The sequence below is a fragment of the Haematobia irritans genome, chromosome 4 (genome assembly GCF_050003625.1).
Source record: "Haematobia irritans isolate KBUSLIRL chromosome 4, ASM5000362v1, whole genome shotgun sequence".
NCBI lineage: Eukaryota > Metazoa > Arthropoda > Insecta > Diptera > Muscidae > Haematobia > Haematobia irritans.
The window spans coordinates 134,912,867-134,926,777 of record NC_134400.1 but is presented as its reverse complement, the minus strand read 5'-3'; the positions used below and the strand labels follow the sequence as shown (position 1 = coordinate 134,926,777).

Below are 13,911 nucleotides of genomic sequence, written 5' to 3'. Positions count from 1 at the left end.
ATCGAAAATTTAGATCTTCAAAGTGGTGCAGGGTATAATATAGTCGGCCCCGCCCGAGTTTAGACTTTCGTGACTTGTTTTTTTTTTTTTTTTTTGTTATTAACCAAATTCGATAAGTCGAATTTTGATATTTTTGAAAATCTACTTTTTTTATGTTGGCTCCAATCGACTTATATTGGATGCAAAACATCCAATATAAGTCGAAATTCAACTTTTCCAAAATGAAAGGTCAAAATGTCGAAATCGTAAATCGAATCATTGTTTTTTTTTTTTCAATATCCAAATTCGATTAGCCGACTTTTGATATGTTTAGAAATCGACAAATCATCTTTTGATCTTGGCAAAAATCGACTATTAATTAAAAATTCGAAAATTCATTTTTTTCTAAATTTTAAAATATTGAAAGGTAGAAAAGTCGACTTAAAAAACTAGAATGTCAAGTTTTCCAAATTTTAAAAAAGTCGAAAATCGACTTTTCATAATTCATAATTGATAAAATTAATTTTTTAATCAAACTCGGAAAACTATGTCAATTACAAGGAAGTGGTGAATTTATTTTTGATTTATAATTAAGAATTTATTTCAAACAATCAATTTTTTAATCAAACTTAAATCACTAAGTCAGTTTAGAATGTAATTAAAAATAGTTACGTTTTTAATGAAAAAATTAATTGAGTTTTCAATCACCATTAATAACATTTCTAGTTGAATCAATTAAAAAAATAATTGAAATTTGCTAATGAGATCCATTAAGTATTTTATTAATGTCCAATTAAAACTTTGATTGACTATCATTTACGTGATTGAAGACATTTCAATTAAAAAAATCATTGGATCAATTAATTTCGTGAGTGAATATAAAAACATTGTTTGTGTGCTTTCATTTTAAAAAAGTAGATAGGGCGAAATGTCGAAATCGAACCCCTTTTTTGAAAATCGACATTCGATATTTTTGCAAATAGTCTTTAATGTTGACCAAAATCGACTATTATTGGATGAAAAATTCGAAATTTGAAGAAGTCGACATAAAAAACTGGAAATGTCAAGTTTTCCAAATTTTAAAAAAGTCAAAAAATCGACTTTTCATAATTTTAAAAATCTCTTTCAAATTTTGAAAAAGTAAAAAGGCCGAAATGTCGACAGCTGATATTTTTGAAAATCGACAAATCAACTTTTGATGTTGGCCATATTGGGTCAACTTTTGTCAAAAATAAAATTTTTCCAATTTCTAAAAATCAAAAAGTTGGTTTTTCCAAATTTTGAAAAATTCAACAACTCAAAAAGTCGATTTTTCAAATTAAAAAAAAGTCTATAGTTTGAAATTTCAATTTCCATAATTCGGGATTCTAATCATAATCTATTTTTCAAATTTTTAAAATGAATTGAAAACCGGTTTTTCGAGATCAATCATAGCTACTTTTTAAAAAATTTCAAACAAAAAATTTCGGGCAAGTCAAGTGATTTGAGCAAGAAGTCACATCGAGAGATTGGTTTATAGGGGGGCTGTACATGGACCAATATAAGCCAAATTTGGCATAACTCTTTGTGATCTTAAAATACTTCTACATATCTCTAGAAATTCAATCTTGATCTAGAATGTGTATATATACACTTTATGGGGTCACAATATTATTATACCCCCGTCCTAAAAAGACAAAGGAGAAACAGAAAAAAACTGTCATCAGGGCTAAATGTTATATATTCGACACAACATTCGACTTTACCAAAACTAAAATTGATGATGACATTTTCCTTGAAATTTTACAACCAGAAAGCCTAAGGGTATAGTCACACTAGACAAATATTTGACCAAAATATGGAGTCAAATATCCCAAGAGAATTTTCGTAATATCTGGATACAGTGTTTGAAAAATACTCTTCTTATATGCACTATAAGCTAAAAATGTTTGCTAGTTTCACTGAGACGGTGAATTCTTTTTTGATACCAAATATTTGCCCAGTGTGACCGTACTGTAATCACGGTTGCCACATTGGTTTAAAATAATCTCGATTTTCAAAAAATTGTACCAAATTTAAAAATTGTCATTTTGATAATTTTTGCTCAAATTTTGTAAGTCGATAAGTGAAAAAAGATATATATTAAAAATTATTATAAAAATTAAGTCACATATATTTTCCAAAAATTACAGAATTTTGCCTTAATAACTTAGATATTAATATCTTCCTCCAAAATAAAGATTTTTTAAGATAATGGCTAAATATTGCGATAATTCAGGGTAGGCGGTAAATTGGTAGCTACAAAAAATATCCATTTGAACTTAGTTATTATTCAATATGAATATAGCGAAAATTTACAATATAAATATAAACAGAATAATCGATATCATCCAAATGTCTCTGCACTAAAATTCTTCAAAAGCATATGTTTTATTAAAGTTGGTCGGTAAAAACACCGTCCATTTTTAGTAGAATTCTACCAAATGTGGCAACAGTGAGCTAAATACCTATTTATTTTAAATGGAAAATGAAATTTTCAACAGCAACCCGGTGGCGTATGAGTTTTAAAGTTCCCACTGCAGTGTATCTAAATAATATTACTTATGCGCACTGCGGTACATTATGGTTACTTCAAGACCACTACACTCGACAAGTATATACGGCCGTAAGTTCGGCCAGGCCGAATCTTATGTACCCTCCACCATGGATTGCTTAGAAACTTCTACGAAAGACTGTCATCCACAGTCGAATTACTTGGGTTGTGGGATCTTAAATCGTTTTCTAAATTGTGAGTTAGTCCATACGTGGTATATATTAGACAAAAATGGTATGTGTAGGTAAGTCTACAAATAATTACGAATCGATATGGACTTTTGCACGGTACGTAGGGAGCCAGAATTGAAATATGGGGGTCGCTTATATGGGGGCTATAACAGGTTGGCTGATAAGTCCCCGGTTTAACAAAGAAACACACATTTTTTCGTCAAAATTCGTTTTTATTATTCAACATAGTTCCCTTCAAGAGCGAAACAACGATTATAACGACCTTCCAAATTTTTGATACCATTTTGGTAGTACTCCTTCGATTTTGCCTCAAAATAGGCCTCAGTTTCGGCGATCACCTCTTCATTGCAGCCAAATTTTTTCTCTGCGAGCATCCTTTTGAGGTCTGAGAACAAGAAAAAGTCGCTGGGGGCAAGATCTGGAGAATACGGGGGGGGGGGGGGGGTAGAAGCAATTCGGAGCCCAATTCTGAATTTTTCCCATCGTTCTCAATGACTTGTGGCACGGTGCGTTGTCTTGGTGGAACCTCACTTTTTCCTTCTTCATATGGGGCCGTTTTGCCGCGATTTCGACCTTCAAACGCTCCAACAACGCCATATAATAGCCACTGTTGATGGTTTTCCCCTTCTCAAGATAATCGATAAAAATTATTCCATGCGCAACCCAAAAAACAGAGACCATTACTTTGCCAGCGGACTTTTGTTCACCGGTCGCTGTCTACTCAGCCGACTGTCGATTGGACTCAGGAGTGTAGTGATGGAGCCATGTTTCATCCATGGTCACATATCGACGGAAAAACTCGGGTGTATTACGAGTTAACAGCTGCAAACACCGCTCAGAATCATCACCACGTTGTTGTTTTTGGTCAAATGTGAGCTCGCGCGGCACCCATTTTGCACAGAGCTTCCGCATATCCAAATATTGATGAATGATATGACCAACACGTTCCTTTGATATCTTTAAGGCCTCTGCTATCTCGATCAACTTCATTTTACAGTCATTCAAAATCATTTTGTGGATTTTTTTTATGTTTTCGTCGATAACCACCTCTTTCGGACGTCCACTGCGTTCACCGTTCTCTGTGCTTATTTCACCACGCTTGAATTTTGCATACCAATCAATTATTGTTGATTTCCCTGGGGCAGAGTCCGGAAACTCATTATCAAGCCAAGTTTTTGCTTCCACCGTATTTTTTTCCTTTAGAAAACAGTATTTTTTTCAAAACACGAAATTCCTTTTTTTTTTCACAATAACAAAAGTTGCTTCACAAAAGACGCTCTATCTCACAATTTAACTGGCTTACAAACGTCAAATTTTGACACGAATCATTTGAAGGTTGGTACTAACGACGCCATCTATGTGTCAGACTGGGGACTTATCAGCCAACATCTTATAAAATACAATTATGAACTTGATATGGACCAATTTTTGTGTGATTGGGGATCGATTTATCTGAGGGCTATATATAACTATAGACCGATATGGACCTAGTTAGGCATGGTTGTTAACGCCATATACTAGCACAATGTACCAAATTTCAACTGACTCGGATGAAATTTGCTCCTCCAAGAGGCTCCAAAACCACATCTCGAGATCGGGACTGATATGGAGCACTTTTGGCATGGTTGTTAAATATCATATACTACCACCACGTACCAAATTTCAAGCAGATCGGATGAATTTTGCTTCTCCTAAAGGCACCGGAGGTGAAATCTGGGAATCGGTTTATATGGGGGCTATATATAACTATGGACCGATTTCGACCAATTTTTGCATGGGTGTTTGAGGCCATATATTAAAACCACGTACCAAATATCAACTGAATCAGATAAATTTTGGTCTACCAAGAGGCTCCGGAGGTCAAATCTGGTGATCGGTTTATATGGGGGCTATATATAATTATGGACCGATGTGGACCAATTTTTGCATGGCTGTTAAAGACCATATACTAACACCATATACCAAATATCAGCCGGATCGGATGAAATTTGCTTCTCTTAGAGGCTCCGCAAGCCAAATCGGGGGATCAGTTTATATGGGGGCTATATATAATTATTAACCGATGTGGACCAATTTTTGCATGGTTGTTAGAGACCATATACTAACACCATGTACCAAAATTTCAGCCGGATCGGATGAAATTTGCTTCTTTTAGAGGGTCTGCAAACCAAATTTGGTTGTCCGTTTATATGGGGGCTATACGTAAAAGTGGACCGATATGGCCCATTTGCAATACCATCCGACCTACATCAATAACAACTACTTGTGCCAAGTTTCAAGTCGATAGCTTGTTTCGTTCGGAACTTAGCGCGATTTCAACAGACGGACATGCTTAGATCGATTTAGAATTTCACCACGACCCAGAATATATATATATATATATAGAATATATATATATATATATATATATATATATATATATATATATATATATATATATATATATATATATATATATATATATATATATATATATATATATATATATATATATATATATATATATATATATATATATATATATATATATATATATATATATATATATATATATATATATACTTTATGGGGTCTGAGAGCAATATTTTGACGGAATGACAAAGTTAATATACCCCCCATCCTATGGTATAAAAATTCAATATATGGGTATAAAAATTCAATATAAATATAATTCAATTGATTCAATTAATTTTTTAATTGAAAAAAAAACTCAATCACAAAACTTTTCATTTTCAATTAATTTTTTATTTGATACTATCATTCCTATGATTGAAGACATTTCAGTTAAAAATTAATTGGATCAATTAATTTCGTGACTGAACACAAAACATATTTTTTTGCGTGAGACATTCATTAGGCAGCTTTATTTCAGGGACTAAAACTGTTACTTAAAATGAAACATGAAAAATTAAATCCTATTCAAACTATCACACATCCCAAGTGAATTCAGGAATGTCATGTTATCTGCACTTTTGATTATTAAAAAAAAAATATATATGTAAAATAAATTGAAATGCCAACCTTTACACAAACTGTGTGCCATAATAATTCCCTCATTACATTAGCGTTCGCATGAATGTGCACATTTCTTATCAGATGTCATTTGCTTCGCTGTTATTTTTCAGAATATGTGGCGTTGTAGTGTGTGTCGGCGGAAAATGGCTTCCAGGGTATGTATGCCACAAGCCTCGACAGACTCAAGTCTAGATGTGCCGGTATTAGAAGCTTTACAACGACGTCATTCGGATGCAAAACTGGGTTCAAGTACACAAACATTGGCACCAGCCAATGGAGCAGCTCTTGCACCACCACGTAGTCCTGAATTACGAAGGCATTCTGATGTATCACCTGCGTCATTAAAGGAACTAGAAAGGGTATGTGTTTGTGTGTGTGTGTGTTTTTTTTTCGTATGTCATCATAGTATCCTCCATACATTGGAATTCGAAAAATTGCCTTATTTTTTAATGATTTTTTTAATTCGCTCTTTTTCGTTTCTTTTGTGGTTTACAGCAGCTGAAAGGTAACAAAACTCCAGGTGGAGACGGTGATTGGCGTAAAGGTGGCCACAGTATGGCACCAAGTCGTTCGAATAGTCCTCCGCGACAAGATGAAATTGGATTTGGCCCGCCCTTATCTCGCATGGCTTCCAGGCGAGGCTCCAGAGTAGCACGCCAACATAGTTATGATGATGAGGCCACAGCGGCAAGTGCAGCTGGTGTGGGTGCGGCTGGCCTGGGAGCCGATGTTGGTCTTGGTATTCCAGCCATGCCTAGAAGGTATGTTAACAAATCAGCCTATAATTTTATGATATAGGCCAAAGCCTTTACTATAGACAAACTAGAGCAATCTTATTAAATCTTCAAATAGCCAAGAAAAATAAGAGAGTATATTTTCATATTTTCTACTTTTCGCTTGTCTCATTTGTGACTTTGATCTCAATTTAGAACACGTATAAAATATTATTTTTATTAATGTACAAAAACAAGTATATACGGCCGTAAATTCGGCCAGGCCGAAGCTTATGTACCCTCCACCATGGATTGCGTAGAAACTTCTACTGAAGCCGATGGCGAGGTATCTTAAAACTTCCTAACACCGTAATATAAACAACATAGTCCATACGTGGTATATATTAAACTAAAATAGGACGATTAAATACGTATATAATTAAGTTTAAAGTTTCTACAGAAATAAACTTTTGACAAATTAAAATTTTGACAAAATTTTCTATAGAAATAAAATTTGGAAAAATTTCCAATAGAAATAAAATTTTGACAAAATTTTCTATAGAAATAAAGATTTGACAAAATTTTCAATAGAAATAACATTTTGACAATGTTTTCTATAAAAATAAAATTTTGGTAGATTATTTTTGGCTCGAGTGGCAAACATGATTATGAACCGATATGGACCAATTTTTGTGTGATTGGGGATCGCCTATATATAAATATTGACCGATATGGACCAATTTTTGCATGGTTGTTAGAGACCATATACCCACACCATGTACCAAATTTCAGCCGGATCGGATGAAATTTGCTTCTCTTTGAGGCTCCGCAAGCCAAATCTGGGGATCGGTTTATATGGGGGCTATATATAATTATAGACCGATGTGGACCAATTTTTGCATGATTGTTAGAGACCATATACCAACACCATCTACCAAATTTCAGTCGAATCGGATGAAATATGCTTCTCTTAGGGGCTCCACAAGCCAAATTTGGAGATCGGTTTATATGGGGGCTATATATAATTAAGGACCGATATGGACCAATTTTTGCATGGTTGTTAGAGACCATATACCAACATCATGTACCAAATTTCAGCCAGATCGGATGAAATTTGCTTCTATTTTAGGCTCCGCAAGCCAAATCTGGAGATCGGTTTATATGGGGGCTATATATAATTATGGACCGATGTGGACAAATTTTTGCATGGTTGTTAGAGACCATATACCAACACCATATACCAAATTTCAGCCGGATCGGATGAAATATGCTTCTGTTAGAGGCTCCACAAGCCAAATCTGAGGGTCCCTTTATATGGGGGCTATACGTAAAAGTGGACCGATATGGCCCATTTTCAATACCATCCGACCTACATCGATAACAACTACTTGTGCCAAGTCTCAAGTCGATAGCTTGTTTCGTTCGGAAGTTAGCGTGATTTCAACAGACGGACGGACGGACGGACGGACATGCTTAGATCGACTCAGAATTTCACCACGACCCAGAATATATATACTTTATGGGGTCTTAGAGCAATATTTCGATGTGTTACAAACGGAATGACAAAGTTAATATACCCCCATCCTATGATGGAGGGTATAAAAAGGACGATTAAATACGTATATAATTAAGTTTAAAGTTTCTACAGAAATAAAATTTTGACAAAGTAAAATTTTGACAAAATTTTCTATAGAAATAAAATTTTGACAAAATTTCCAATAGAAATAACATTTTGACAATGCTTTCTATAAAAATAAAATTTTGGTAGATTATTTTTGGCTCGAGTGGCAACCATGATTATGAACCGATGTGGACCAATTTTTGTGTGATTGGGGATCGCCTATATATAACTATAGACCGATATGGACCAATTTTGGCATGGTTATTAGCGGCCTCATACTAACACCACGTTGCAAATTTCAACCGGATCGGATGAATTTTGCTCCTCCAAGAGACTCCGGAGATCAAATCTGGGGAACGGCTTATATAGGGGCTATATATAATTATGAACCGATATGGACCAATTCTTGCGTGTTTTGTTAGAGACCACATTCTAACACCGTGTTCCAAATTTCAATCGGATCGGATGAATTTTGCTCCTCTAAGAGGCTCCGGAGGTCAAATCTGGGGATCGGCTTATATGGGGGCTATATATAATTATGGGTCGATGTGGACCAATTTTTGCATGGTCATTAGAGAACATATACCAACACCATGTACCAAATTTCAGCCGGGTCGGATGAAATTTGCTTCTCTTAGAGGCTCCGCAAAGCAAATCAGGGGACCGGTTTATAAGGGGGCTACATATAATTATGGATCTATGTGGACCAATTTTTGCATGGTTGTTAGAGACCATATACTAACACCATGTACCAAATTTCAGCCGAATCGGATGAAATTTGCTTTTCTTAGAGGCCTCGCAAGCCAAATTTGGGGGTCCGTTTATATGGGGGGTATACGTAAATGTGAACCGATATGGCCCATTTGCAATACCATCCGACCTACATCGATAACAACTACTTGTGCCAAGTTTCAAGTCGATAGCTTGTTTCGTTCGGAAGTTAGCGTGATTTCAACAGACGGACGGACATGCTCAGATCGACGCAGAATTTCACAACGACCCAGAATATATATACTTTATGGGGTCTTAGAGCAATATTTCGATGTGTTACAAACGGAATGACAAAGTTAATATACCCCCATCCTATGGTGGAGGGTATAAAAACTGGGAAAAGTAATTCATCCACAATCGATTTACTTGGGTTGAGGTAACACTTGCCGATGGCAAGGTATCTTAAATCGTCTTAACACCGTCTTCCAAATTGTAAGTTACTCCATATTTATGCCCCATAAATTAAACAAAACAAGTATATACATCAGTAAGTTCGGCCGGACCGAATCTTAAATACCCACCACCATGAATCAAATATAAAAGTTTAATTTGAAAATTCTTCGTCGTAGCGGGCTAGTTGATAATATATAGAATTTCAAGCGGATTGATGACAAATAGCAAATCAGTTCAACCAGTACGCTTCCCGAAGTTTGTTTGCTCTAAACGAAAATACTTTATACGAAGGGGGAATTTCGTTTGTCTAAAATTTCATTCCGGATGAAATTATTTTTTCTTTGGGTGTATCCTCAAGTAGTTAAATCGGTCTATATCGATGTCTTGCCAAATGGACCGGTAAAAATAAATGCGATACTGATTTTTGAGGGTCTAAAATTCCAGTATATTTACATTTTTCTGCAAATCGGATAAAAACTACGGTTTCTAGAAGCCCAAGGAGTTAAATCTGGAGATCGGTCTTTGTGAAGGCTATACTAAAACATGGGTCGACACACACCATATTCGGCTGACCTATTTGTGGTCAGCCGGATTCCAGTAGTCCTAGAAATAAATTCGGAATTAGGTCTATATGGGGGCTATACCAAACCATGGACCAATACTCACCACCTTTTAATGTTCCTCAAATACCTCTAGAATTACACTTTCAGACGAATTGGGTGAAAACTACGAATTCTAGAAGCCCAATACAGTTTCTAGACGCCCAAGAAGCAAAATCGGCAGATCGGTCTATATGGGGGCTATACCAAAACATGGACCGATGGGCACCATTTTCGGCACACCTTTTTATGGTCCGCAAGTACTTCTAGATTTTCAATTTCAGGCAAATTGGATAAAAATTACGGTTTTTATAAGCCCAAGACCCCAAATCGGGAGGTCGTTTTATATGGGGACCATACCAAAACATGGACCGATACTCACAATTTTTGGCACACGTATTTGTGGTCCTACAGTACCTCTAGATTTTCAATTTCAAGTAAATTGAATAAAAACTGCGGTTTCTATAACCCCAAGTAGTAAAATCGGGAGATCGGTCTATATGGGAGCTATACCAAAATATGGACCGATACTCACAATTTTTGGCACACGTATTTGTGGTTCTACAATACCTCTAGATTTCCAATTTCAGGTAAATTGAATAAAAACTGCGGTTTCTATAAGCCCAAGAATAAAATCGGGAGATCGGTCTATATGGGGGCTATACCAAAACATGGACCGATACTCACCATTTTTGGCACACCTCTTTATGGTTCAAATTTCAGGCAAATTGGATAAAAACTTCGATTTCTATAAGCCCAAGACCCCAAATCGGGAAATCGGTTTATATGAGGACTATATCAAAACTTGGACCGATATAGCCCATCTTCGAACTTAACCTGCCTGCAACCAAAAAACGAATCTGTGCCAAATTTCAGGGCGATGGCGCCATTATTGAAGGCTGTAGCGTGATTACAACAGACGGACATGCTTATATCGTCCCCCTGATCAAGAATATATACTTTATATAGTCGGAAATCGATATTTCGATGTGTTACACACGGAATGACAAATTTATTATACCCCCAACACCATTCTATGGTGGTGGGTATAAAAAGGCCGATAAATGCGTTTCACAAAATTTTCTATAGAAATATAATTTTGACAGAATTTTTTATAGAAATAAACTTTTGTCAAAATTTTCTATAGAAATAAAATTTTGACACAATTTTCTATAGAAATAAAATTTTGACAAAATTTTCTGTAGAAATAAAATGTTGACAAAATTTTCTATAGAAGTAAAATTTTGACACAATTTTCTATAGAAATAAAATTTTGACACAATTTTCTATAGAAATAAAATTTTGACACAATTTTCTATAGAAATAAAATTTTGACAAAATTTTCTGTAGAAATAAAATTTTGACAACATTTTCTATAGAAGTAAAATTTTGACACAATTTTCTATAGAAATAAAATTTTGACGAAATTTTCTGTAGAAATAAAATTTTGACAAAATTTTCTATAGAAATAAAATTTTGGTAGATAATTTTTGGCAATATGGACCAATTTTTGTATGGCTGTTAGCGGCGGATCGGATCAATTTTGCTCCTCTAAGAGACTCTGGAGGTCAAATCTGGGGATTGGCTTATATTGGGGCTATATATAATTATGGACCGATATGCACCAATTTTTGCATGGTTGTTAGAGACCATATACTAACACCACGTACCAAATTTCAACCGGATCGGATGAATTTTGCTCCTCCAAGAGACCACGGAGGTCAAATCTGGGGATCGGTTTATATGGGGGCTATACGTAAAAGTGGTACGATATGGCCCATTTGCAATACTATCCGACCTATTACATCAATAACAACTACTTAACATATGCCAAGTTTCAAGTCGATATCTTGTTTCGTTCGGAAGTTAGCGTGATTTCTACAGACAGACGGAAGGACGGGCGGGCGGGCGTACATGCTTAGATCGACTCAGAATTTCACCACGACCTAGAATATATATACTTTATGGGGTCTTAGAACAATATTTCGATGTGTTACAATGGTGGAGGGTATAAAAATTGTTTGTGTCTATATGCAATATAAGCTAATAATATTTGCTAGTTTCCTTGTAACGGTGAATTCTTGTTTGACTTTTCCAAATAATTGCCCAGAGTACCATACCGTAGTCACGGTTATCACATGGGTTAAAAATAATCTACCAAGATTTTCCAAAAATTATACCAAAAATCCACCTAATTAAAAAAGTTTTTCATTTTTAATTTCTTTTTTTGTATCAAATTTTGGAAATTAGTATGGAAAAAATGATTTTCTTCCAATGAGATATTTCGTTAAGTCATATGTCATTCCCAAAATTATAGAATTTTGCTTTAATATCTTAGAAATTAATATCTAGCTCGAAAATAAAGAATTTTTAAGATAGTAATTAAATATTGCGATAATTCAAGATAGACTTGCGTAAACGTAGGGCTAAATTAGAAATAACCATTTGAACTTAGTTATTATTCAATATGAATATAACAAAATTTTTTAATATAAATATAAACAGAATACTCGATATCATTAAAATTGCTCAAAAGCATATGTTATAGTAGAGTAATTAATTGTTAATTGTTGAATAATAATTTTAAAAATCCATCAAAATGCCAAAAACTCTACCAATCTATCAAACGGTCAAATCGACATTTTTGGTAGAAACGTGGCCGTAAAACTTATTTATTTTAAATTAAAAACATTTTCAACAGTACCGGGTGGCGTATGAGCTTTTAAATTCCCACTGCCGTATATCTAAATAATATTACTTATGCGCTCCGTGGTACACGATGGTTACTTCGAGACCACCTACACTCAAACAAAGTTTACAAAAAAAAAAAAACAAGTAAGGAAAGTCTAAAGTCGGGCGGGGCCGACTATATTATACCCTGCACCACTTTGTAGATCTAAATTTTCGATACCATATCACATCCGTTAAATATGTTGGGTGCTATATATAAAGGTTTGTCCCAAATACATACATTTAAATATCACTCGATTTGGACAGAATTTGATAGACTTTTACAAAATCTATAGACTCAAAATTTAAGTTGGCTAATGCACTAGGGTGGAACACAATTTTAGTAAAAAAAATATGGGAAACATTTAAATCTGAAGCAATTTTAAGGAAACTTTGCAAAAGTTTATTTATGATTTATCGCTCGATATATACGTATTAGAAGTTTAGGGAAATTAGAGTCATTTTTACAACTTTTCGACTAAGCAGTGGCAATTTTACAAGTAAAATGTTGGTATATTGACCATTTTTGTCGATATCAGAAAAAACATATATATGGGAGCTATATCTAAATCTGAACCGATTTCAACCAAATTTGGCACGCATAGCAACAATGCTAATTATACTCCCTGTGCAATATTTCAACTAAATCGGAGTTAAAAATTGGCTTCTGTGGTCATATGAGTGTAAATCGGACGAAAGCTATATATGGGAGCTATATCTAAATCTGAACCGATTTCAACCAAATTTGGCACGCGTAGCAACAATACTAATTCTACTCCCTGTGCAAAATTTTAACTAGGTTAAAGTGGCAGCCCGATTAAGATTCAGGCTCACTTAGACTATTCAGTCCATTGTGATAAAATCGGAGTTAAAAATTGGCCTCTGTGGTCATATGAGTGTAAATCGGGCGAAAGCTATATATGGGAGCTATATCTAAATCTGAACCGATTTCAACCAAATTTGGCACGCATATCTACAATGCTAATTCTACTCCCTGTGCAAAATTTCAACTAAATCGGAGCAAAAAATTTGCCTCTGTGGTCATATGAGTGTAAATCGGGCGAAAGCTATATATGGGAGCTATATCTACATCTGAACCGATTCCAACCAAATTTGACACGCATAGCTACAATGCTAATTCTACTCCCTGTGCAAAATTTCAACCAAATTGGGGTAAAACTCTGGCTTCTGGGACCGTATTAGTCCATATCGGGCGAAAGATATATATGGGAGCTATATCTAAATCTGAACCGATTTCAATAAAATTTGGTACACTTGACTATAGTACTAATTGCTCTTCTTGTGCAAAATTTTCAGCAAATTAGGG

The 13,911-nt window shown here is 34.8% G+C and overlaps 1 protein-coding gene across 1 annotated transcript in view; it reads left to right on the top strand.

The window, feature by feature from the left end:
* The window catches only part of Fife (regulating synaptic membrane exocytosis protein fife), a 247,418-nt gene that overhangs the window by 76,768 nt on the left and 156,739 nt on the right, over nt 1–13,911 (top strand). The window contains exons 4-5 of the mRNA XM_075307714.1: nt 5,868–6,116; nt 6,253–6,518. Coding sequence (XP_075163829.1) covers nt 5,868–6,116; nt 6,253–6,518 — 515 coding nt within the window. The remainder of the gene's footprint in view (nt 1–5,867; nt 6,117–6,252; nt 6,519–13,911) is intronic.